Source organism: Suillus paluster (genome assembly GCF_016628075.1).
Source record: "Suillus paluster strain FC165 chromosome Unknown EDB91scaffold_1, whole genome shotgun sequence".
NCBI lineage: Eukaryota > Fungi > Basidiomycota > Agaricomycetes > Boletales > Suillaceae > Suillus > Suillus paluster.
The window spans coordinates 698,576-722,442 of record NW_024537561.1 but is presented as its reverse complement, the minus strand read 5'-3'; the positions used below and the strand labels follow the sequence as shown (position 1 = coordinate 722,442).

Here is a 23,867-nt window from a genome sequence, read left to right as displayed (position 1 = left end):
CGGCAATGTTTTGTTTCCCACATCCACGATCCATCCCGACGCGACTTTGCAGAACGCGCTTTTCTTCCAGCTACTTCTCACTTCTAATCGTTTAACACGAATGGCAGATACAGAGAAAAAAGGTATGTCTTACGTACAAATAATCTATCTTTTAGCTGACAGCGCCCTTAGATTCTGCCAGCGCATCGACATCTACTGGTGAGCACAGACGACCTGCATTTATCCCGGATGTACTCACTGAGACGCGTCTTTCTGTTATACAGCACCAAAGAAACCTCTTGCTGAATTGAAAAATGGCAAAGTTATCTTCAAGCAAAAGCCCATATCGTTTGAGAAGTCGTCCGAGGCGATGCAAGGTATGCCCTCCTCCCGTTTTGCAAGTGTCAAATCCAACACCTCTGTTCCATAGAAATCGTTAAGTTCCGCGAGATGATAGAGGAACGAATTGAAAGGCAGGACCCCCCGCTTACTGTCATTCCGGACGAGCATAAACCGTTGATAGTAAAGCTTGCGCAAGAGAGGTGAGTTTGTAATATACTAACCCACGTAGGTCGTTACTCAATTCTATATCTGAAGTGATAAGGGAGTCGCTCCGCTTGCGAAGTATATTCGCTCCGAACTTCTCCCATCTTTCGATGAGGACGACGACTCTCGCCGCGAAAGCATATCAGTCGCCCTACCGCTTCTTGTGGTGGAGCATGCCATTCAGTTACTCATGGTCAGGACAAATTATGGCTTGGAAGGGCCCCTGGGCTACAAAATCCCTTCTATTGTGTGCGCCTGGCGATGGGAAGTCAGAGACAACTATCGGGATTGGCTACCCAAGTCTGCCAAGGAGAAAGCCGAGACCAGGATGGCTGAACGTGTTCAGGTGTGTATTGTCCTAAATCCAAATTTCTCCTACAACATCTCTCTTTCAGGCCAAGATAGACCTTACCGCAGTCTTCGAAAGTCTACCGCAGGACGAACGAGATGCTATCCTCGATCCGAAAGGTACCAACAAGCTCCCTACTAAAGACACCAATAAGCCCAGTCTACCGAGCAATACACCCACCGAACAGGTCGATGCAGCAGAGATCAAGGACTCGTCATCCCAGCGCGATCCAAGTGTCAGCCCCAACGAACCTGAAAACATTGATGTATGTTCTTCTCTCCCTTGGCCATGTCACTGCTTCATTAACAAATTCGCGTAGTCAGCGAACGTAACTCCGAAAGCTCGACAACGCAAAGCTGCAGATCCGGAGAAGGCCGCGAAGGTACGCTAGTCTTACATACCAATCTTCTTTGGTTGATGTTGTGATTGTAGGCTAAAGAGAAGGAAGAGAAGAAAGCCGCCAAGGCTGAAAAAGACAAGAAGCAGAAGGAGACGCAGAACAAATCCCGGTCTCTCATGGCTAACTTCTTCGGCAAGGCGAAGGCGCCTCCGCGTGAGTCACCTTCAAAAGGTGGCAAACCCGTCTGCGGGTCCACTAGCGAATCGGATTTTCTGAAGACGTTTAAGCCTTTTGTCTTGAAGAAAGACGCAGAAATGGCGCCGATCAACCGGTTCTTAATGCCTAGCAAACAACATTGGAAGAAGCAGACGTCGGGTTTCAGCCATGCAGATGCTATCGTCATTGATGATAACCAAGCCTCAGAGACGGATAGCATTAATACATCCATATATAGCACACCAACATTCAATCTTGCTGAAGCTAATGCACAAGGTGCGTGCATTGAAGCACTCCAGCGCATGTCGTTGATGTTATACACAGAACGTCTCCAGGATATCGTACGATCGTTGCGACCTCTTCGGCTGACGCAGCCCCGTGACCGATCGAAATCCTCCTTCAAATCTTTCAGCGCATGTAACGCGAAAGATATATATTCCCAGCTCAACGATGCTGAGATAGCTGGGGATACCTCTCAAGTTCGCTACTTGTCGAACATTCTTTGGGACAGGAAGGAGCTTCCAGCGAAGGTTTTAATTTTCCATGAGGATGCACGTCCTGGCTACTACGGTTCCTGGACAAAGAATTCGCGCATCATTGGTCCCAGAGCACCTTTCGCTCGTGATTTGCTTGCTCGAGATTATGGGTACGATTCCGGAGAGGAGTGGGAAGATGAAGGCGCGGCCGATGCAGACAACGTTGACGATGATGAGGATGAGGAGGGTGAAGGCGAGGAGGGTGATTCTGATCTAGAGAGCTGGCTAGTGGATGATGACGATGAAATTGAAGAATGCATTCCGGATGACCGGGACCTATCACCTTCACTCTTGGATATACCCCTTCCCCCTCCCAAGAGGAAAGCAGAGGATCTTCGCAAGCAGCCTGAAAAGAAGCGGAAGGTCGTCGTCCCTCTCGTACCCTATACCAAAGGGCCTCTGTGGGAGTCGGTCATAGGTCAATGCGAATACGATCCTTTCAAACCATACCGTATACAACTCTTTAATGGTACGTTCTTCACGAGGTTCTGAACATTTTCTGATCTATCTGTCATAGACACACCATACTCGATCGACCCCTTCACCTTCGTCTCAAGGACTGGCGAAGAAAGCCAGCAACCAAATCCTGAGTCCAAGTTCGCGGTTCCCTCGCTACCCAATCGGCTATCAGTGAATAACAGCGTTGTGGAGTCGTCAGCAACTACCGCTCAAACTCCAGCGAATAAGCGAGCTACCACAACGTCCACGCCGAAGACCATGTTCCCCGATGCTCACGTTCCCCTGCTCGTCAGCAAGATCACGACTTTAGCGACGGCAAATCTCACATTTATCGTAGAAAGCATTCATCAGGAGCTTCGTGCGCACAAGGTGAAGAAGAATGCCATTGAAGCAAAGGTACGGGAAGTGGCGGAGAAGTCCAAGGAGAAGAGAATATGGGTTGTCAGCGAGGGGTATCAGCAACTTTAATCGTCTTCTCCCTCTTGATACCTGAACCGCCATTTCAAGTGTTCATGGTTTTGATTACGTCGCTTTCGGGAGGAAGCATATGGCACCTTCTACCTCATGGTCGATTAAGGTGATCCGAGACCTGCAGGCCAGCGCTCTGCAGCGTCAACAACATATAACCAAAGACTTTTTCTGTGTAAAAATACCCTAGGAATCGAACTGGTTGATGGTCATAAGGTCTAAGACAACCACAGATAAAACGGCACTTCATTGGTATCAAAATATTAAGACTCGACATTGGGAAGATACATTATTAAAGTCTTGAAAGAGCAGATACGTACATGCCTATGACAACATGTGTGGTACAGATGTGATCATACTTCGCAAGATTTTTATCATGAAGTTCCCAACCTCCAAAGCTGACCGGCGTCATCAAAATCCGATTTACTTCCATCGGACGGGAAAGAGTGGATGTCGCCAGATTCGCTAGCTGGACCAGATATTAGAGCACACTCACAAGGGACAGCTCAAATTTAGACACTCACTAACAAGCATATTGGTTGCTCGCCCGTCCTTTTCAAGGACAGGTTCGAATCCCAACCCTTTGTAGATCTTCAAGCGCAATCTAAAGAAGCAGCATAGTCGATCCAACTCTTATCATTGTGCAGCATTGCACTCACGCAGAGCCATCTAACTGAATCTGGTGATCCTTGGCGGGGTCCGACTCCTCCAATGAACGCGCCTGCGCTTTCAGCGCCGCCAGTTCAGCCTCTTTGCTCGCTAATGAGCCCTCAGCGTCGCGGATAGCCTTAGCCAGGGACAGCCTAGATGCATCGAGCTCGTTCAGATGGGAGGAGTGCTGTTCCAGAGAGGGCACATTGGGCGGTCGCATTGAAGATTTCCTGGCGGCCTCCAAAACGCGAGACAAGGCTTGGAAATAGGATGAAGGTGATCACTAGCAAACCATGAAGCAGAGATAGTCATTCACCTTTCAAATCTGCATACGCCTCTTCGTTATCTTTTTTTCCTCGAGAATAATTTATCTTCATTTGTTCTTCTGCCGCGGTTATTGTGAGGTAGTCATCTGCGGGATCAATGATACTTGTCATTTCCCGGATTAATTTGCTGCATTGGATGGTTCAAGAGTAGGCCATCAATTCACGTGAAACATGGGATGATATCGTTCGCGCACATGCATTCTTGTAGCTGAGGGTCTTTTGATTGAAGGTCCCTCGCCATCGCGTGATGGTGGTTCAGAGCTATAGTACGCCACAGCCGCGTCGCGGTCATGTGAAACTCACGTGCAAAAGGTGTCTAGTACTTAGTATCTATAATACGTTCCTGCACCCTCCACTACTTACTTGATCTTCCAATACACAATGCTGTTACCGTACCCCGCAACTGCACGCTGCTCGACCTCGACTTTCTTCCCCCATACCTTACCATTAAGGTCCCTCACCGGAGCTTTTCGTCGACCCAGGATAAATCGACCGCCTTCAGGATGTTCCAAGGTCGTGGGCACAGGAAGACTACTTCTTTTACCAGTCCCAAGCTGATAGTCGTGGTTTGTTCCCCAGGCGACTAGATCTCGTCCTGAGCCACCCGGCCCCCCATGAGCTTGCGTATCCAAAGTCATCAGAACATGACCGGTAGGTGAGACCGAGATAGCGTGAGGAAGGATCGGGGACATGGATCGACTGTCTTCGTTGTCTGCGAGGGGCTTATAAGCGCACATAAGGTTGTGATAATGGTGTACTGACATTCACGGAGACCGCTAACGTTCTTTGCGCGGACAGGGTTCCCTTGAGCGTTCGAGAATAGGTTGTTCCCTAGTCCTCCCCACTGCCCATTACCACAGGTCAGAAGGTCAACATAGGCGAGGGATTCGCCATCTGTTCGTTCGGCGACGAAACATGTCAAATCACCACCTGCACTGAATTAGTTATCGACAGCAAAAGACCTAGTATTCTCGCTCGCCTGCAGCGATGTCAATGCATCTTGTGCGGACAGAACTGGGTACGTTCCTCGATAGAACTACCTCTGTCGGTAAGATAATTGTGTCAAGAGTCATGTTGCCACCCAGTCCGATCTGGCTGGAACAAGTGTGAGTGACCGGATTTTCAGGTGTTAAAGGTATATTTACCCAAACTCATTCGCTCCCCAGCCAAGCACCCTACCTTCTTCTGTCATCACAAAGCTGCTACGACCTCCAGCTGCAATTTGAGAGACCTTGATGCCTTTAAGGGAAGGTATCTCAAAGAGGGAATCTGAAAATCTGATGTGCTGGTCATCTATTCCATCAATGTTGATGGATGTGGCAGGCGACACAGATGACACCGGGGGACGCGAGAAAGGAGAAGCTGTAGCGAACGGGTCAGCCATTGCTTTTGGAATAAGCTCGACGGGAACGCGAGGCGGAGAGACGATGTCGGTAGAACTTGAGGGAGCAGGAATGTCAAACTTCCGTAGACCAAGCTGGCCGTGTGTGTTTGCGTTTTTGTTCATGGGATGAGTGTATGTCCGACCAGAAGATGTCAATGCCAAGAGGTGGTTTCTGCCCGCTGAAATGGATACGAACCTAGGTCGGCATGAGCACATGGTCTCGGACGACAGAACGGCAGATTGATACAGACTGTTCGCCCCAAGCGAGTTTCTTCTTGGGTAGAATCTCCGTAAAGTCAACGGTATTTCCTTCCTCTCCCCATATCCAGCCGGGCCCCCACCATGACGTACTGGCAGGAGTTGGCTTCGCAGTGGGGAGTTTTTGTTGTTCTGCATTAGCCGCGAAGACATATATTGTTCCCGAGGCCGATAGAGCATATACTCGAGATTCGGTGAGCTGAAGCCGGATGATGTTCTAAATAATACATGTACTGAGTGGCAATGCTTTCTTGGAGGATAAATCATATTACCTTTCCACGCAATGTCAACTTCGGTGCCTGCGGCTCTGATTTTGATGTGGGACTCGAGCCAAAGAATCCGTCACCCCACTGGTATACATCTCCCCTTGCATCTACACATGCAGCATGTCGCTCATGAAGTGCCAAGTCACGCAGTGCAACATCTTTAAGCCAGCTGGCATTTACGGGGTACTGTACCCGTTGGACTCCGGGTTCGTTTGGGTTGATAATGTCATACCTAAACATGAGCATGCCATGCAGGGAACATAAATTTCAGCAACTCACTGGTTGGAACCCCACACGACTGCACATATACTCCCGTCATCCTCAGTGATTCCAGTACTGGGCGTAGAAGCCTTCCGTACGGGCTGAGATGTATCTCCTAGCTTCGGTGTTATAATAGCGTCGTTGTGGATGGTAGTACTCAATGAATACCAGAGTAGGCCCGCGGTAGCAGCTGCAGAAGAAGCTACGACTGCAGACCGAACTGGTCGTGCTCTTGCTGCTTGTCCCGCCTGTGAATGCAGACGACGAGCTCTCCATGCTTGAGCAGCCGTACGTTTGAACATTGTCGTACAAAGACACCTTGAACGTTCGAACCTTGGTGCACTTGCTAATGCTAAGTTATTGATAAACTCACCCCCGTAGAGGGGGTCACAACCGCTTTACGGAAATTTCAGCTTGCTAGATCTTGCTCTGCAACACAAACTTGTTCAAGTTATTGCAAATGGATCCTTCAGCCCCACAGACGGTAGCCACAGGCGTACTCCTAACATGCGAGTCCGTCTTCCGTTGTGGTCATTCTCGAATTAACAAAACTGACTACCGTCTTCATCAGCTACTGTCTGTGGTCTTACTGCAGGGTTATATGGCGTCCTCAAGTCACAACCACCCGGACCTCTATTCTTATTTTCGGCCATGAATAGCGGCATCGCATCTGCAACATTCTTCAGTATGATACGCATTTTCTCAGCTACCCAACAGAATTAACTGACTCGTACAGGCATACGAGAGTACCTCATCGGCCCCGCACTCGTCCTGTCAATGCCAGGAAAACAGTACGAACTACGCAGACAGAGACTAAAGGAAGCCAAAGAAGGGGCTCCTGCCGATGTATCCCGATTAACGTGGGGTGACCTCCGCTCTCGTAAAGTACTCGACTCCAGCATCAGCGGAGCGTTGGCTGGTGGCGTCCTTAACACATGGAAACGTGAGCTACTCTCTTGTACTTGTCACTAATTCTACATTCGGTTATAGGTGGAAGATCAGGAACTGTCCCTGGCCTAGTGACGGGCGCAGTGATGTGCGGGCTCTTACAATGGGCATTCAACGAGTTCGATATTCTGAGGATAACTCACATCTCCCGAGTGGCGCATACACCGCCTGTACCTACCATCCCCGCAACGCCCGCTCCGACAGAATATCGCCCTCCCTCCTTACCCGTCACCACCCCAGAACTACCCAAATCACTCACAGACCAGATATTTGCCATGTTGGGTCATAAAATTTCCGACGAGGAGTATCTTGATAGGATGAAAGCTCAAAGGGATAATCATCTCCGTAGGATCGAGCAGCTTGAACGCGAACGTGACGAAAAGCGCGAGACGTGACATATCATATCTCATACATCGCTTTACGTATTCATACCATTAATCATCCGACGTCGACTCAGAACTCCGTTTCTCCCAAACCTCTATTACACCTCATCTCTCACTCCCTATAGCAATGAGCGCATTAACCTTGTTCAGGCCTGTCGTTCCCTTCGTGCACATATCCAACTTCCCATCTGCAATTTCTTGGAGGGTAACTATTCCCAACGATGTTAATGCCAAAAGTGTGCAATTTTTACTGAGTTAGCACAGCAATAACGCATACAGAGCAGCGACAGTCTTCATTATCCAAAAGAGCCGTGGCACTTCTTCGTCTTGGGTCTGCCAGACGTCAACCTTGCAGTGTGACATTCAAGGTGTACCCATAATATACAGGCCTCCAACTTGCAAGTCCAACGACGACCCTGAGTCCCCGCGAGGCAGAAACCTATCTGATACCTCTAGTGAAAGTACATTCGACAGTACTCTAAAATATGAACGTCACGAAACAATAAAAAATAAAGTCCTCCATGTGCTCATCTGAGTCATCTGAATCATAAAGATCATCATCTGCCATGCATTCGAGATCAATTCCCAAGGTCTCTGCATATCCATCCCAATTGATGTCAACCACTTCCTCAAGGAACTGCACCTCACCGAGCGTTCGCGAGCCGGAGTTCGTCTATACGAACATCATTATTGTGTCGCATTTTGATCATGTCCTGGAGGTCTTCAAATTCGTTATTCCGGAAGTTGACGCCCTCAAGCTTTTAAAATACTGAGAGAAGGATATGCTATATCCGAGCTCCCCGTACCTTCGATCTGAAGTGCAGCGATTAAGCCTCCGATGGAGCGCATGTTCAGATTGGCAACTTTGAGCTCTGGAAGGTTGGCAGACCCAGCACGCCAGAAATATTTTGGGACATAGACTCAGGGCTGACGCAAGACTCAAAATTTGAATCCTGCCCTGTGTGACGATCCGACACATGTCGAATATGATGGTTTCGTCAACGTGTCCGTCGCATGTGAATTGGATTAAGAGTCGTGTATCATCGTCACAAGGGTTCTGGAAATTTTCAGATTTGAGCGCAATCGATGTGCTAGACTGGGCACCAAAAGCACGTTGCGAAATGGTGGCGTGCAGGGTCCGAATGATGGGTCCCAATCCTTCTGGTCTATTAGGATCCTTGTCCATGGCCGAAAATAAATCAGAAAAGCATTGAGGTCCTTGAATTTGCGTGAGGTTTAGGCCGATCTTGACATCGACGGGAAGGGCTAGATGTGTAAAGAGAGACACAGCAGTTTTGATTGGGGTGACATTTAGCGATATACTTTCAATCGAGGGAGTGAACACTTTTTCCAATGACTTGGTTTCCTGGGAAACTATGCGCAGCTTCTCGAGCGTGAGCTGCCCCAAGCTAGGGAAGGCTGCCAGGGGCTGGAGAGTATGATAGGGAGCGAGTTCAAGTCCGTGGAAATTACACAATGAAGGACTCAAACTACACATGGTAAGCTCAACGTTCCGAAGTTGAAGTGCTTGGCCTTGAAAGATGGTGTCTGGTAAGAACCTGCTTTGGTCAAGGCCTTTGACCCCTAAGACCGAGAATTTGAATACTTAAAGCAATGGTGCGGGCTGCAACGATAGCAAGTCAATAACGCGATCGAATTCCGATGTATATGAGCAAAGATGGAGGACTTTGATACGAGGTAGCTGTGAAAGAACTTGCTCCAAGTGATGTCGTAGCGTGACTAGTGTATTGTATGTGATGACCAAAGCAACGTTCTTCGACCTCTCAAGCATGACAGGTATCCAAGGAAGGGAGACAGAACTGATAGATATAGATGACCAGAGAGCCGGGCACTCGAGGGCGACTTGGCGCCAGTGCCTGCAGAGGTGTGTGACTATCAGACAGGTAGGAGCGTGGGATGTGCTCTTATCAGACTTCTTTTCTGCGAAATGCTTAAAGACATTCGCGAGAATCTCGGGTGGGAGGCAAGATATACCTGCTAGACCATTCCTGCGAGAGCGAAGGACGCGCATGGACTCAGCCAATGCAGCAAGGTCTTTGTCGATGTGGGCGCGACATTGCTGAACGAAATGGTGGCGCCCCTAGACGTAACATCGACCAGGGAATCTGTCATGAAGGACCTGCGGGACAAACAAACCTTTGTCAAGGAAAAAAAACTGGCTTACCTTCGAGGTTCGATCATAGGGGTGCAAATATTTCCGAACCCCAGCTTTGTCATGTAAGCACTCAATTAGTGTCCCTGCGTCTTTTAATCGAACTCCAGAGTGTTCTTGCTCGATCCGCGAACACTAAGCAGTAAGTACTGGTGAAACCTGAACATTGAGGTGTGACAGAGCAGCTACTTGTCACTCGGCGAGTCAGTGACATGGCGTTACTACATTGTGTGACTATCCGAACCACTGGGTGTCCGAACTTGAGGTAACTGATAGTATTTCACACTTCTTTTCTTCTTTTCTTGACGTCGTCCCAGTGTCGAGAATGTTTATCGGTTCACGAGCGAATTTTACAATTATCATTAGTTTCGCACACCGGCGAGTTCTCATCAAGATCTTAGGTGGTAGTCTGCTGGCATTGCAGATATCACTGTCCGAAAGGGTGGATAGGTTCTTCCTACATCGCCATGAAGAACTATATTCAGCACATAAAAGCAAGCCGTCTTCCTACTGTCCCCTTCAGATTTATTTGATCCCACATCACATTCTCACAAATAATGCGTTTTTCCTTTTTCCTTGCCGTTGCTGCGGCTTTGACAGCATCAATGTCTGCAGCATCAATACCTGCCGGTGACCCTGAAAGTGAAAAATGTCCTTTATTGTGCTTGCATCGTAGAGACTGCAAAGGCTGCTCTAGGAAACATAAATGCGTGAGTATGAGTAGTTTGCGTCCTGGGGTTAACCACATGACTCACCGGCGTGGTAGATCCTTTTACTATGTGAGTGACACCTAGTGTGGCAGTGATTCGGGTTTCTGCTTTCACATCGGTGCAGTATGGTTGATGGCACGACGTGTGAGTTACTAGTAGCGAGTTATAGGGAATGACTCTGAATCGAATCTGCTAGCTTCGATGTCCTCGAGAGCATCCAGGCGTGGAAGAAATGGATACATATTCAGAGACTTAAGTATTTTGTATGAGTTCTGAGACGGAATGGAGAGAGAAAATGACTGCTCAACACCGACGAGGCAGACTTGACAGAGACTCCAAACCAGACATCACGCAACAGTTCCAGGAGGGCATTGATTTATTCAATCATTTTTCTCGTCAATTGTTCACATTTCTTGCTTTGCTCGACAGCGAGCATGTCGATTAGGAGCTCCTCATCACAGTATCGCGCGCCTTGCTCTAGCCATTGCCTCTAGATCAACCGGAAAGATCTTCTCGTGCAAGATAGTACGTCTACTGATGCCAATCAAATCATCATCCTCCTTTATAATGGTGCCGACAAGGCCATTGTGCCTCCAAAGTCTACTGGGAAAAGTGCCTGCTCCTCCTCGATTTCGCCAACATGAGCGCCGTCTCTAACCCGTTCGCAGTGCTGTGTCTGGCGTCTTTGTCTGCGCCCTCCAGCAAACTTGGCTAGGCCTACAGCCATTTGTCGGACGGACGAGTTTCTGTTGCGCCAATTTGTCCATCTACCTCCGAATTCACCCGTTCGTACGTTCACAAAATTCTCAAGGAGGGAGACGAAACGGACCAGCCGTATGTCGCAGCAAAAGTTGTGGCTCTTTCTCCATCTTTCTCCATCTTCGGTATCGAGTCCTTTGATGAGGTGCTGAAGCCACTCTGGCTCGGTATTCGTCTGCACCGCTGCAATGGTCTTGTTGCCTTCTTGAAGGTCATGGGCTTCATTATTCGCCTCATGGACCCCGAGCACATCCTACTGTGGTCAGCAGTGCGCAGCCACGGAAGGCGTCGCGCCTGAGGATAAGTATTGAGCGAGTCATCTTACCCTATTTCTTAGTCATTAGGTCCTCGGGATGTCCTCTTCATTCTTCTCCCCAGCATGCGCGTGCAAGAATGTCAGAATCGTCTGCAGCACCATCGCCATCACCATCTTCAGCGTCGGTGTCGCGGAGCTTTACGGTCCCTTCGTGTGGACTTATTCTCAGCATCTACTTTGGTACTATAGCGCAAGGTCGAGAAGGCGAAGCGTACCTCTGATAATGTCAGCCAGCACTACTACCACTAACACTGGTAGTTGTACTACAACTGCGGTCTCGTATATAGTTTTATGCTTTTAAGTTGTTGGGGGAAGCGAACCAAAGCAATGATGAGGCCTTGGATGAGCTCGAGGCCAGCGGCATTGCTCGGAGATGATTTTGAGGACCAACTTCGGCGCAACGATGCAGCATGAGAGATCAGGAAGTGACCAACCGAGAAAGTAGGCGATGGTCATCCTGCTCTTTGTTTCTCATGTTGGTCTCCTTGCAGTGGAAATTCAGATATCCTGAACAATAAATAATTAGATTTGTATGATATGACGTCCTCTTCTTTGGACAAGCGCATATATACGGCCCATCTACTATCAGATACTGCTAATTCCAACTATCAAGTTATGCATTTCCTTCATTGCGAATGGTATGGAACCACTTCAAGAAATGAGGAACATCCTGTAAGGTTATATCAGTCCTGTTCCACGTTACACGAGAATATATGATATCCACCGCAGATATTTGAGCTGGCATGCTGCCCTCCGCGATGAAACTCGGAATACTCCCTCCAGGTGTACTGGACGTTGCCATCCGCCACTCTACTATGCCGTCGTCCAACTCGAGTAAGCGTTCGACGGAGACATACCGTCCCTTTATACCTTTCTCTTCAAGCCTGGCAAATTCTTCGTCTCCTGGCCCAGACAAGTCCACCGGAATCGAAACTATCATACTGGATAAGTTGTATTAAAAGACGCTCAGAAGGCGATTGAATAAACATACGCAGTTCTTGGAGATGACTCATTCAGGTGTATCGTTTGCAAGACAGTGAAGACACGCGGAGAGACGGGGGGAGGGAAAGTGTAGTACATTGTCCAGATGGACTGAGTGTCTGAGATTCGCTTGACTAGCGTCACTTTCTTGATTGCAGAAATGAACCTTGCGCAGCATGAACGTTCAAGCTGTGAGGACAACGAAGGAAAACTCACTCCTTCTCGTTCTCAGGTTTGTTGGTGCCAATTTTGCTCCAAAACTCATCGAACGTCGCGTCCTCCTTGGTGTGCTCGGAAACTCTGCAATGCCAAGGTGCTCCATCCCCTGGTCCCTTTGCGCGGGATAGTGTTCGGACGGTGCCCTTTGCAAAGGTCTTTCCCACTTTCCAAGTCTTGGTCGACTCCAGCACGTCACGACCAAGCGCAAGAATGGTTTCCTCAGGAAGGAACCCTAGATTGCTGTTTGGGCAGACCAACAACCACCAGAGCAACACGTACCTGCAGGCCTAACGGGATCAATAGAAAGTTGAGACGACATGATGGTCGGGAAGAAACCTCAGATACACGGTGACAGACGACGGAATTGCAATGAGATCTATATATAAAAGATGCGCTAAAAATAATATCATGTGCTATTTGAAAGCAATGTGCGTAGTACTGCGTACTGTCGCCAATCAACGCATTCGCTACACAATGCACCAACGTAGAAATGCGATAATGGACTGTGACGCTAGCATTATTAGAGCGCGGGGGAATATCACGAGGACCAAGACAAACCCCACTCATGCGCTGGTTTGTGATGATGGGGTGTTCTTAGTGAAAGCAGTCAAGTCGACGAGGCCAAAGTATCGACTGCGACCTAGCACAGTTTCATCCCTCGGAAGCTTCTCGCCGCGATGTAGAACCTACCCCAACAAACTTCCGGTCGCCTCGTAGCCACTTTTGTTTATAGAATCGCACGAAGCCCGGGGTAGTGGCATAAATAGTATGGTCGCGACCAATTTTGACCTGAGGAATACGTGAATATCGTCACACCGTGATAGGAAGCTTGCATACATTCTGCCCAGGGTGGAATTGCGTTCCCCGTTGGCGTACTATGATGTTTCCAGGAATGACGTGCTGGTCTGGATAGTAGGTCTCTAGCATTGGCAATGTGGATATGCGAGGCGGGGGGACGCACCAGAGAACTTTTTGAGACCCAGACGCTTACCCGGCGATCCTCCATGGTTTCGAACCGTCCCTCCAGCACGTTTGGTGGCAGTACGCACAGAACCTTTGTACAACGGCGGTGAAAAAACAGATTGCCGACAAGAAAGTATTCACGAACCAAGTAAAGAGAATGGGCTTCTTGCTGTCTCACAGCACCGAGCAAGAAAAGAAAAAGACATGAGTCGAAGCAATTGTGACTGAGCCTTTGAGCGCGGAGGATGATGACGGTCAGGCGTGAGGATAAATTGTCAAATTATTGGACATAAAGTTCGTGCTGGATGTCAAAATCCAAAACTTCGTCTGACGGCAAGAACTACACAAGAATTGCAATGATCATCATTGATACCCAGCCCATCTGCGAGTAGTCTCCGCGAACTGCCAAGTAGCTTTCTAGCTGGAGGCAGAGCCTCGTATAATCCTGGCAGGCTGGTACAGTAGCCTTTTTCATGACTATTACTCAAATTCGCATCAAGCTTCGTTTGTGCGCAGGTGCTTCGGCAAGATACATCACTCGGAACCTGAACTTGGACGACGCGTGATTTCCCATTGCCCTACGAACGTCAACAACCCCATCAGAGTCGCTACATTATCTCTTCCTCGCTGCTGCCGCCGCCGCCGACAGCACCATCAATGTTCAGGAAGTCAGTGTCCAAGGCGGTGCCCTCTAGTGCTCTGCTTCGTCCTCGGCGTGCTTTTTCCAACTCACTCCCCGTCAGGAGAGTCATTGGGACCAATCCAGTCAAGGCAGAGGAGGTCAAAGTATATCTCTCAGCTCCCTTGTCATCTCCCGGTGTTTTCACGGGTTTCTAGTCCTGGTCTTCAGGCAAATATCCTCTTATCGAGCATGAGTACGATGCTATTGTCGTGTGAGTGGCGTTCCAGATGAGAAATCAGCTGACCTGAGATGTCGCTTTAGTGGTGCTGGTGGTGCTGGCCTTCGTGCTGCCTTTGGTCTTGCGGAAGCTGGCTTCAACACAGCTTGCATCACCAAGCTATTCCCAACCCGGAGTCACACTGTCGCGGCACAGGTATGTTGCGCCATGTTCGGCAGCATTTAACACACTCATATTACGTGCAAGGGTGGTATCAATGCTGCTCTCGGCGTAAGTATAAGTATCTTGAGGTGTTTATGCTCTTCTCACTACTGAGCTACCTGTAGAATATGACGGAAGACGACTGGCGATGGCACATGTACGATACGGTTCGTGTCTTTTGATATGTTATGCACTCGAGTCGTTTAGTTGAGCTGAATTTCCACAGGTTAAAGGCTCTGACTGGCTTGGTGACCAGGATGCTATTCATTATATGTGCCGCGAGGCTCCCGGATCAGTTATGGAGGTAGGGTTATATCTTACATATTATTTCGGCTTATCTCGCGCCTAGCTTGAAAAATACGGTGTTCCATTCTCCCGCACCAAGGATGGAAAGATTTACCAACGTGCTCTTGGTGGCCAGTCTTTGAATTATGGCAAAGGCGGCCAAGCATACCGTTGTGCTGCGGCTGCCGACCGTACCGGTCACGCTCTCCTCCACACCCTTTACGGCCAGTCGCTCCGACACAACACGAATTTCTTCATTGAATACTTTGCTCTGGACTTGATTATGCAGGATGGCGAGTGTGTTGGAGTCATTGCGCTCAACATGGAGGATGGTACGCTCCACCGCTTCAGGGCTCACAAAACGGTTCTTGCAACAGGGGGTTACGGTCGTGCGTACTTCAGCTGCACGAGTGCGCACACTTGTTCGGGTGACGGTAATGCAATGGCTGCTCGCGCTGGCCTTCCTCTGCAGGATTTGGAGTTTGTTCAGTTCCACCCAACCGGTATCTATGGTGCTGGCTGCCTTATTTCTGAGGGTGATTTTCTTTCTGTAAGGTATCCGCCTTGTGGCTGACTGTGCATTAGGTTGTCGTGGCGAGGGAGGTTACCTCTTGAACTCCGAGGGTGAGCGTTTCATGGAACGTTATGCACCCACTGCCAAGGATCTTGCTTCACGTGATGTCGTATCTCGTGCGATGACGATGGAGGTCCGTGAAGGTCGTGGTGTTGGGCTTCAGAAAGACCACGTATACCTCCAGCTCAGCCATTTGCCTCCCGAACTTCTCCACGAGAGGTTGCCAGGTATCTCCGAGACTGCTGCTATTTTCTCCGGAGTCGATGTCACCAGAGAGCCTATCCCAGTGCTGCCTACAGTCCATTACAACAGTTAGCGTCTCTACTGTGCTGTCTGGACTGTAGCTGACCTCCCGACAGTGGGTGGTATTCCCACCAAGTACACTGGCGAGGTGCTGACTGTTGATGAGGTAAGTTTGCGCTAGTTGTACTCGCCGCACTCCGCTCATAAGCCGTGATCAGAATGGAAAAGACAAGACTATCTCTGGTCTGTATGCAGCTGGTGAGGCTGCGTGCGTGTCCGTTCACGGCGCGAACCGTCTTGGTGCAAACTCCCTCTTGGATCTCGTCGTCTTCGGTCGCGCGTGCGCTCGTCATATCACGGAGACCTTTACTCCCGGAAAGCCCCACAAGGCTATTCCTGAGGAAGCTGGTCTCGAGAGCGTAGAGTTTTTGGACCAGATCAGAAATTCGGATGGCACAAAACCTACTGCCGTTATAAGGCTGGAGATGCAAAAAGCCATGCAATCCGATGCCGCACTCTTCCGGTGCGTTCCACCAGCTTCATGCGAACAAAAGCCTTAGATACCGACGATCCTCGCAGCACGCAGCAGAGTCTCGACGAAGGTGTTGAGAAGATCCATCAAATATACAAATCATTTGACAATGTTAGCATCAAGGATAGGAGCATGATCTGGAACTCGTACGGCCGTTGTTTATATGATGCTGATTCCCCACTCACGCTATTATCTTAGTGATCTTGTTGAGACTCTTGAACTGCGCAACCTCCTACAGTGCGCAGTTCAAACTATGACTGCGGCTGCGGCTCGTAAGGAGTCCCGAGGTGCTCACGCTCGTGAGGACTACCCTGAGGTTGGTATTTACACCACGCCCTTCAGTGGATTTGTCTAAACTGAATCCGTAGCGTGACGATGACAACTGGATGAAGCATACCCTCACATGGCAGGACAATGTCAACTCGCCCGACGTCACTCTCAAGTACCGCGGCGTCATTGACAAGACCCTCGATGAAAATGAATGCAAGCCAATCCCACCATTCAAGCGTATATATTGAGTGGGTTGTTATATGGATTATATCGTTGAACGGGTCTAAATTTTTGTCCGTTGTCTGTACATACGTAACGAAACGCAACTTTCAGTTTTTCTTGATCATCTACATCCGCCTAGCCTGCAATGTGCACATAATGTAGAGACTCCTGCAGGTCTAGAGGCCGTTTCAGCACCAGTGTCAACTAATACAAGCAACGATGCATCCAAGGCAGAGAGAATCTGGGTCTGTATCTCCCCCTCCCTTGCACATCCGAGTCTAGAAGCAAGACACTGACCGTCGCAATCATGAATTATGTACACGCGTCGATCGACGATCGTCAAACAAACTTTGGATCATCTGCAGTGATAATGCAGAAGGGGTTCTCTCGGTTGGTCGCGGGGGTAAATCGAGGTTCTTTAGCCAGCTTGAATGCATAACACTCTTCTTCCAGTTCGAGTTTAAATAAGAATCCGTTCTGGTCAAGCACACCCCAAGCTGTCGGGGACGAACTGTTCTTAGGATTATTAAGCCTGCGTACAGTCTTCGATTTCAACTTCTCTTACGAGAAGAGGCCCCTCTACACAAGTACTACATAATACACAGCACCTTTAGACATGTCTTCACTGGTTTTCCCGAGGACTCTCAGTAGATGGTGAACACGTAAGTGACCAGTCCGTCTATGAGGCAATGGCTTGCCTCTGAGTCATAGACGGGCCGGTGGCTCTTCGGACTAGTAACTGGTTTTGAATTCGGATGTCTATTTGACACTATTGACGGCTCTACTTGGATCGTGGAGTTAACGTTCACCAGTCTGAAATTTGAAATTTGAGTCGGTAGTAGGTTGTTTCAGCGAGGAAACACTAACATGTTTCTTCACGAAATAACTTACCGACGTATCGTGGCGCGTGGTCAAGTTATTAGTTATTGACCCTTTTGCTCCGGGCCTAACTAGTTCGAATCCACGACTTGTTAGACTCGTCTCATCACTGTGGATCCGGTCTCGTCATCTAAGATTCTCAGGACCACCCCAGCAGGTGAGCTGTCGATGAATCAATGCTTATCTGGAACCTTGGTGCCAACATGATTTGAAGATGCTTATGGGACCCGATGACATCGCAAGCAGTGCAGCAAGTTGCACAGCGTTCAGCGGGGATGCAGCAGCTACCCTAATATTTTTGGACGCGGTGGATAACCCAGGATTTGGGATGTGAGACGCAGGCTTTTCGATAGCGGTCACATGGGACTTCTTATAACAAGTTATAACTGACGCAAGTGTGGCAACAAGCATCTGGAGAACGGAAATGAACACAAGTTACTGAAATGGCGAACGGGTCTTCGATCTTTTGCGGTGATCAAATGGCACTGCTCTGTGCGCAGTGTTGTGCACAAGATTCCATTGAGAACCCAATTATTGCTTATAAGGGCTCAATGCAGGTACGGATATCAACTGTATGATGCTTATTTCGGCCTTAAAAGCGCTGCCAGATAGTGGTATATCTAGACCCATCACCATTCATGCATGCGCCAAGTTCGACGCTTCCTCATACTCATCCTCTAGCAGTATGACCCTAGTATCAGATGATCCTAGTTGGTTGCCGGTTATCAATGCGAGTCGTAATGCCAGCTATTTTGTAGGTTCGTGTAGAGTCAGTCGGATGATATCTCGATCTAACCTTGGCTGCGGTTTTGCAGTTGCCGCCTCTGCTGGGATGATGTATGATTGGGGTGAGCAAGGCAGTACTCACAAACCGCTGATATCCTTATGGTATTTCCAGTATTGACATTCGGACAAGAGGTAAGTTGATGTCAGTACCGAAGCAACCACCTCACTAAGAATAGCCCGTCAGGTCGAACTGGTCTGGGTGAGCAGTGTCTCATGTCAGAAGAACAATGTGTCAATATAATTGATGTGCGACAGAGGCAACACTGGTCCCTCATGACTTTTCTGTATTTCAGCGTATGTAGCTCATGTGTTATCAGTGCGATCGGCAAGTTTACTGACTGGAAAATATCCTAGGTGCGCTACGTTGGTATACTATATGCTGTGTATGTTTGGAAAACTAAGCAATCGTCGGCGTGCTAATCAGCCATCTCTCACAAATTAATCAGCGTCAGCATACTGCGTATGTCACCTTACACGCACTGTTCGTTTCTTCTGATCGGTGGCATATAGACAGTGTTCCGACAATCCCGGTCACAGATGTAGTAAGTGTTGTGCACTTATGCCTGCCATTCCCGTCCAAATAATTGCACTTTCGTGTAGGGGTGAGTGAGATTCTTGGCCAACTTGTTGGTTCGATATCATGACTTCCACAGCTGTGAGTTTGTTTAGAGTGCACGAGGCTGATCACTAACTGGTTTTATCAGGCTTTGTTATGTTGCTTGCACAAGATTGGACGAATGTGATCGTAAATATAATACTGGGGGGTAAGCCACGCAGCTGCAATACCTCACTGAAATTGTCTTGACTGCAACATTATGCAAGTCCGAGTCATTATGATCGCTCGGTTGTATGCCATGTATCAGCAATCCAGAAAGATGCTCGTACTTCTCGTTGTCATTTTCCTGGCTATCAACATCACCAACGTGGTGATCGCCGCAATACCAATGAGGCACATTTCAGGAGGTAAGTTCTAATTATGGATGAAAGACTGTCATGAGGCTCATCGACAAATATCAGAGGAATTCATTCTCTTCGGCACCTATCAGTGCAGGATTAAATTAGAGGGAGATGCCCTAACTCTAGGAATCACGACTTCGGTGCTCACAATTGTATGGGAGGTCCTCGCACTGTGTCTCGCAGTCTGGATTGCAGTAAAACACTTCCGTGAGCTGCGACGACAATCGGCAGGAGGGAGCATCAGTAACTTTTTCACGGTGTTGATGAAAACCCACGTAGTTTACTTTGCGAGGTGAGCTCATAAAGTGAATGTGGTTCATTTTTTCCGCTGAATTTCTGTACGTGCTAGCTTTCTTGCTGTTTCTTGCTCCAGCCTCGTTTATCTGTCCCCGGCGATCTTGGGGGTACGTCGATGTGTCACTGACCTCTGCTTGCGGTCACGGTTCATCATTTTTATAGGACTTTTCCTCCCTGGAAGCTCAGATTTATTCTGGTGTTCTTGAATTTTGTACGGTCGTGCAGATGTTTGTGCTGGGACCACGCCTGATCCTTAGCGTTCGAGAATATCACGCTAAGCTCGTGGCAGACTGGGATGCAGCAATCACCATGACTTCAATTGCTTTCCAGGAGCGCACGCATGTGTCAACTGGCAGTAGTGTCTAGCAGTAAATACTCGATGACATCATCCTTTGTTGGGTACTCTGCATGGAGGGGAGGTTTTTCTTTTGTTCCAAGTTTCGTTGCGGTACTAAGCTATTTAATATCTATGCAATGGCCCATGTACGAAGCCGCACTGACCGCCAAGCAGCTTTCCAGCTGGAGGCGGAACATCGTCGAACATCAATTATAATCTTGGTATAACGAACAAGAAGGATAAGATGCAAAAAGCCTTGTCCGTGTATGGTAAAGTCCCATTGAGATAATAACCGAGAAAAAGAAAGATGTGGTATATCAATTGCAAGGGGAATAAGGGGTAGTATATCCTGTGGAAGATGAGAGTACACTTGCCAATAGTCCAGTAAAAAAAGGGAAAAAAATGAAGAATAAGATTAATGCATATGTCAAAGTCCGCATTCACCGGATGTCAACGACCTCGTCTACAGCCCCGAGGTCGATGAATCGCGTCATGCGTTTCATCGCGCGCCCTTCGTCCCGTATGCGTTCGCCATCAGGGCTATCGCTTCTCGAGGATACACAGCTGGCCCCAGCTGATGCAGCGTGTTTCTCGCAGAACATCTGACCGTCTACCTCCCAGTACTCTACCAGCCGCTCCCCGCAACCGTTCTCGAACTCACATAGAAGATGATCCGGATGATATCGCTTTCCTGCGTGAGTGACTGCACACGGACCCTCAATAGGCTGGCCACATGAGACTGCGGCGCAGAGCGAGTCGTTCGCCTCATGGTAGTGATATGCGCAGAGTGGTTTGCCATCAAAAACGTAGAATTCCTTGTCTGGGAACGGTTTCTGCATAGTGACACGGTCAAAAATAAACCAATGACGTGAAGACCATGCAACTCACCTGACAATTGTGGCAATTGAAGCAATCCCTGTGATATTTGCCCTTCAGTTGACCATCGGAAGACGACACGGCCTGCGTCTCAATGGGGAGATTACACCGGCGACACTAGAATACGAAAGATGTCAGACATAGAAATTGATAATCAACTACATCACACATACCTTGGGAAGATACCTGTTCTTCCAGCACCGCTCACACAAGACATTCCCGCCGTCCATCTGGATCCACCTCCCATCTTCAATTTTCTTATCACAGTTCGCACAAATACGGTCCTTCTTTGCCTTACCCTTACCTTGTTCCCGAATGCGCGCGATTTGACCCGTTATACCTACACGTTCTGAATGTATGTGCGGGTGGTGCGGACTCGTATAGGACCGCGCCGGTAGCTTCGGCGGTCTGTTTTCCGGTGATACAGGGCCTGGTACTGTATTTGATCGATTAGGCTTTCCAGAAGCACGACTCCCAGAAGGCCCAGCCATTGAGGCAAGCACTGAACCTGAAGCGAGGACCGAGATGGATGCACCTTCCTCAATCAGCGTTTCCATTGCACGTTCCAATGCTCCCGTAGATCGTGTCGTCGTGTGGGTGAGAGCCGAGGCGCTGCGCGTGAGGCTGGAATTGATGGTTCGTGAGGTGGAGGAAGATGGAGCAGATGAAGCTGATGCGTTCCGTGATGGCAACTTTCGAGCTGGTGAAGATGGATGCCCATTTTCGACACTTGGAAATTCAACCTTGTTCAACTCAGATATAGCGTTTGACTTGCGGATATCAAGTGGCATCACCACAGGCGTGTCGTTGTCAGAATCATCCGCATAGGCCAGCCCCACATCTGAATCAGTCGATGGGGACATGGGATCTGCGTCGCCTCTACGACTCATCCCTTGTTCGACTGTATGCGTCGTATACACACTCTCATCGTCAGAATCTTCGCCACTACCGTCTACAGGTCCCTTATCAAACATGTCGAGAAACGGTAGTCGAACAGGGACAAGCTGAAAACGGTGATTGATTCACGGTTTCCCCACTGAGGTGTCGCGTGAAAGGATTCGAAATAGGTGAGGGTGTTCGTGACGGAGATACAATATGGATATCAGCAGGCGATGACGAAAGAGGAGCAAGTTTCTGGTTGAGTGATGGTGAGTGGAACTGTATCCCAGCCTTATCATGAGGATCCGGGAACTGTGTCTTCGGAAACTGCCCAGTGGTCGGTGTCGTGTTGTGAGCAGGTGACAACGGCGACGTGGGGTGAGGAGAGACAGGAGAATGAGAGTATCCCGAGTTCGGAGAGAGCGGAGGTGTCATCGCAGCTGCAAAGGCAAAATAAATGAGCATATATTGAATAAGAAAAATGGGGACAAACGCGATCGAACAGTTATACTTTATTTAAGAAAAAAGAATAGAGAAGGGCAGGCTTATTGTACAATCCATCGCCGCGGAATTATAATATTGAGTGGTGAATGGATGATTACATGGGGGACCAAGGGAATATATGCACCACAGGTATACATTAGAAGAAGAAAATGGAGGAAGGCGCTCACCTCGCATGACATGGTTCATAGTAGTATTGAGATCCAGATACTTGGGAGCATTTGCTCGACGACTGTCAGTCATAGGATCCCTGTGTTGGCTAGGGTCAGGATGAGGACAAGACGCAGCAAACATCGCAGCTCGTGCAGCAGCTGCAAATCCCCTCCGTCCAACACCAGCCATGCCGGCCTCACCTCCGCATTTCGTGTCAATGTTACGTTCGCTCTCTGGAACTGGCGAGCGAGTGGCGGGTGGGGGTGGTTGTGGCGCAGGGGCAGACGACGGAAAGGGCACACCCCCGGATGGAGGGAGAGTCGAAGTACTGCGTGGTGGACGCGGGACTAACGCAGGCTGCAGTACGGGTCCTGGACCGGCTTGTGGATGGTCTAATGAAGGACGAGGAACATCGAATGAAGGACGTCGTACGTCGAAGGAAGGGCGTTGCGTATCAAAAGAAGGTCTAGGGGGAGCGTCAAACGAGGGGCGAGGCTTGTCCAACGATGGCCTAGGTGCAAGAGTAGAGGGTGTACGTGTGCGATCAAATGACGGACGCGGAGTGAGACTCGGGGGAATAATAGAGGTATGGGAAGGCGCATTCGAGGGCGTTCGTGTTCTAGGGACCATGGACGATGGGAGCGGCGCGTGCGGTACAACGGGTGGGTTTTCCCTTGGAGCTGATGATGGAGCTCTGGGGCGACCTGTTACAGGCGTAGACGTACCCGGCTGACGTGCGTCATCTTCAAAAGGATTGGGGAAGGATGTCACACTAAGGGATGATTTGTTACCACCGCTTCCCGTATTTGAAGGGGTGCGATTCCTGGCGGGTACGGGAGGAGTGACATTCCGCACGGGAATAGTGACCCGGTCTGGAGCGGATTGGGCTGGAAATCGAACATGCGGCTTATTAGTGGAGGTGCCTCCGTTAAGAAGAATAGATTGTGGAATTGGGGGAGTCCGAGGACTACCTGGGCTGTTGGCGCGAGTAGCACCTTGATTATAATTTACAGTTGGGGGTATTCGCTGAAAGGGATCATGTTGGGAAGACCTGAGTGGGGGAGCATGAAGGTGCGAGGTGCGGGAAGTCGAGGCCTGCTGCTGTTGCGGGCTTGCAGCCCTATTAGAAACGAGATTCTGTAGTCTTTGTGGTAATAGAGAGTTTGTTGATTTTGGAGACATAGGTGGTTTCTGAAGAGACAGTAGTGTAGGAGGAGGATGTGGGGGACATACGTGGTCACCGAGTTCTGCCAGCGGGACTGGTTGCAAGCAATCGGAACATTTCACTGTAGGAAGCAGTTGAGATATTCTTGGTGGACCACTGGCAATTTGTGCCATAAGAAAGCACTAAAACTAAACGACCAGCGGTTATTAGGGTAGACTAGCTTGTTGCACTGTAAATGTCATGGAAGTTTGAGAGAAAAAGATATCACACATCGCTTGACACTTGAAGTTGACGCTCCGACCAAGCGTATTCATTTATGTTGTCTGCCAACTGTCTCCACTTAATTTAGAACCTAGCTA

At 49.0% G+C, this 23,867-nt stretch overlaps 13 protein-coding genes across 13 annotated transcripts; 6 read left to right on the top strand and 7 right to left on the bottom strand.

Moving 5' to 3' along the window:
• The first annotated feature begins 4 nt into the window (after positions 1-4).
• On the top strand, positions 5-3,119 carry EDB91DRAFT_1212997 (uncharacterized protein). The gene is made up of 9 exons (XM_041320772.1): positions 5-122; positions 172-198; positions 264-356; positions 410-521; positions 577-871; positions 921-1,139; positions 1,194-1,256; positions 1,307-2,435; positions 2,484-3,119. The coding sequence occupies exons 1-9, from the start codon at positions 101-103 to the stop codon at positions 2,891-2,893; spliced, it is 2,370 nt and encodes a 789-aa protein (XP_041184274.1). The 5' UTR covers positions 5-100; the 3' UTR covers positions 2,894-3,119.
• On the bottom strand, positions 3,120-4,135 carry EDB91DRAFT_1092710 (uncharacterized protein). Its single transcript, XM_041316754.1, has 5 exons — positions 4,065-4,135; positions 3,861-3,997; positions 3,553-3,802; positions 3,418-3,497; positions 3,120-3,362 (listed from the first exon to the last, which is right to left on the bottom strand). The coding sequence occupies exons 1-5, from the start codon at positions 4,109-4,111 to the stop codon at positions 3,268-3,270; spliced, it is 609 nt and encodes a 202-aa protein (XP_041184273.1). The 5' UTR covers positions 4,112-4,135; the 3' UTR covers positions 3,120-3,267.
• Positions 4,136-6,798, bottom strand: EDB91DRAFT_1092708 (regulator of chromosome condensation 1/beta-lactamase-inhibitor protein II). Its single transcript, XM_041316753.1, has 8 exons — positions 6,611-6,798; positions 6,058-6,552; positions 5,785-6,010; positions 5,506-5,729; positions 5,016-5,450; positions 4,850-4,965; positions 4,633-4,800; positions 4,136-4,582 (listed from the first exon to the last, which is right to left on the bottom strand). The coding sequence occupies exons 2-8, from the start codon at positions 6,339-6,341 to the stop codon at positions 4,230-4,232; spliced, it is 1,806 nt and encodes a 601-aa protein (XP_041184272.1). The 5' UTR covers positions 6,342-6,552; positions 6,611-6,798; the 3' UTR covers positions 4,136-4,229.
• Positions 6,607-7,382, top strand: EDB91DRAFT_1041305 (uncharacterized protein; the record flags this gene model as incomplete). The annotated part of the gene is made up of 3 exons (XM_041312914.1): positions 6,607-6,724; positions 6,776-6,982; positions 7,030-7,382. Coding segments are annotated over 3 exons (678 nt in total), but the record flags the coding sequence as incomplete, so codon positions are not given.
• Positions 7,383-7,646: 264 nt separating this feature from the next.
• EDB91DRAFT_1092697 (uncharacterized protein) lies at positions 7,647-8,811 on the bottom strand. The gene has a single exon (XM_041316752.1). It carries the CDS (start codon positions 8,554-8,556, stop codon positions 8,077-8,079), a length of 480 nt encoding a protein of 159 aa, XP_041184270.1. The 5' UTR covers positions 8,557-8,811; the 3' UTR covers positions 7,647-8,076.
• A 165-nt stretch (positions 8,812-8,976) lies between these two features.
• On the bottom strand, positions 8,977-9,456 carry EDB91DRAFT_1041739 (uncharacterized protein; the record flags this gene model as incomplete). The annotated part of the gene is made up of 1 exon (XM_041312946.1): positions 8,977-9,456. A coding segment is annotated over one exon (480 nt), but the record flags the coding sequence as incomplete, so codon positions are not given.
• A 1,647-nt stretch (positions 9,457-11,103) lies between these two features.
• On the top strand, positions 11,104-11,262 carry EDB91DRAFT_1035217 (uncharacterized protein; the record flags this gene model as incomplete). Its single annotated transcript, XM_041312789.1, has 1 exon — positions 11,104-11,262. A coding segment is annotated over one exon (159 nt), but the record flags the coding sequence as incomplete, so codon positions are not given.
• Positions 11,104-11,608, top strand: EDB91DRAFT_1192322 (uncharacterized protein; the record flags this gene model as incomplete). The annotated part of the gene is made up of 1 exon (XM_041320551.1): positions 11,104-11,608. A coding segment is annotated over exon 1 (243 nt), but the record flags the coding sequence as incomplete, so codon positions are not given.
• A 225-nt stretch (positions 11,609-11,833) lies between these two features.
• Positions 11,834-12,882, bottom strand: EDB91DRAFT_1092688 (uncharacterized protein). Its single transcript, XM_041316751.1, has 5 exons — positions 12,808-12,882; positions 12,526-12,760; positions 12,320-12,475; positions 12,053-12,269; positions 11,834-11,998 (listed from the first exon to the last, which is right to left on the bottom strand). The coding sequence occupies exons 1-5, from the start codon at positions 12,845-12,847 to the stop codon at positions 11,942-11,944; spliced, it is 705 nt and encodes a 234-aa protein (XP_041184266.1). The 5' UTR covers positions 12,848-12,882; the 3' UTR covers positions 11,834-11,941.
• On the bottom strand, positions 12,883-13,821 carry EDB91DRAFT_1092682 (ribosomal L27 protein-domain-containing protein). Its single transcript, XM_041316750.1, has 6 exons — positions 13,637-13,821; positions 13,490-13,582; positions 13,366-13,433; positions 13,219-13,317; positions 13,087-13,193; positions 12,883-13,030 (listed from the first exon to the last, which is right to left on the bottom strand). The coding sequence occupies exons 1-5, from the start codon at positions 13,695-13,697 to the stop codon at positions 13,092-13,094; spliced, it is 423 nt and encodes a 140-aa protein (XP_041184265.1). The 5' UTR covers positions 13,698-13,821; the 3' UTR covers positions 12,883-13,030; positions 13,087-13,091.
• A 327-nt stretch (positions 13,822-14,148) lies between these two features.
• EDB91DRAFT_1233262 (succinate dehydrogenase) lies at positions 14,149-16,704 on the top strand (the record flags this gene model as incomplete). The annotated part of the gene is made up of 13 exons (XM_041321084.1): positions 14,149-14,277; positions 14,329-14,384; positions 14,435-14,546; positions 14,598-14,621; positions 14,678-14,719; positions 14,779-14,856; positions 14,902-15,373; positions 15,423-15,722; positions 15,771-15,820; positions 15,873-16,177; positions 16,234-16,332; positions 16,385-16,502; positions 16,555-16,704. The coding sequence occupies 13 exons, from the start codon at positions 14,149-14,151 to the stop codon at positions 16,702-16,704; spliced, it is 1,935 nt and encodes a 644-aa protein (XP_041184264.1).
• A 1,380-nt stretch (positions 16,705-18,084) lies between these two features.
• On the top strand, positions 18,085-20,150 carry EDB91DRAFT_15328 (uncharacterized protein). The gene is made up of 14 exons (XM_041326252.1): positions 18,085-18,114; positions 18,157-18,315; positions 18,373-18,405; positions 18,456-18,475; positions 18,528-18,542; positions 18,599-18,637; positions 18,698-18,726; positions 18,790-18,803; positions 18,854-18,889; positions 19,048-19,107; positions 19,166-19,306; positions 19,361-19,592; positions 19,650-19,704; positions 19,760-20,150. Exons 2-14 carry the CDS (start codon positions 18,243-18,245, stop codon positions 19,961-19,963), a joined length of 951 nt encoding a protein of 316 aa, XP_041184263.1. The 5' UTR covers positions 18,085-18,114; positions 18,157-18,242; the 3' UTR covers positions 19,964-20,150.
• A 224-nt stretch (positions 20,151-20,374) lies between these two features.
• EDB91DRAFT_1076469 (uncharacterized protein) lies at positions 20,375-23,681 on the bottom strand (the record flags this gene model as incomplete). The annotated part of the gene is made up of 8 exons (XM_041314869.1): positions 20,375-20,767; positions 20,823-20,927; positions 20,984-21,711; positions 21,733-21,814; positions 21,903-22,129; positions 22,361-23,047; positions 23,069-23,534; positions 23,577-23,681. 8 exons carry the CDS (start codon positions 23,679-23,681, stop codon positions 20,375-20,377), a joined length of 2,793 nt encoding a protein of 930 aa, XP_041184262.1.
• Between the last annotated feature and the right edge of the window lie 186 nt (positions 23,682-23,867).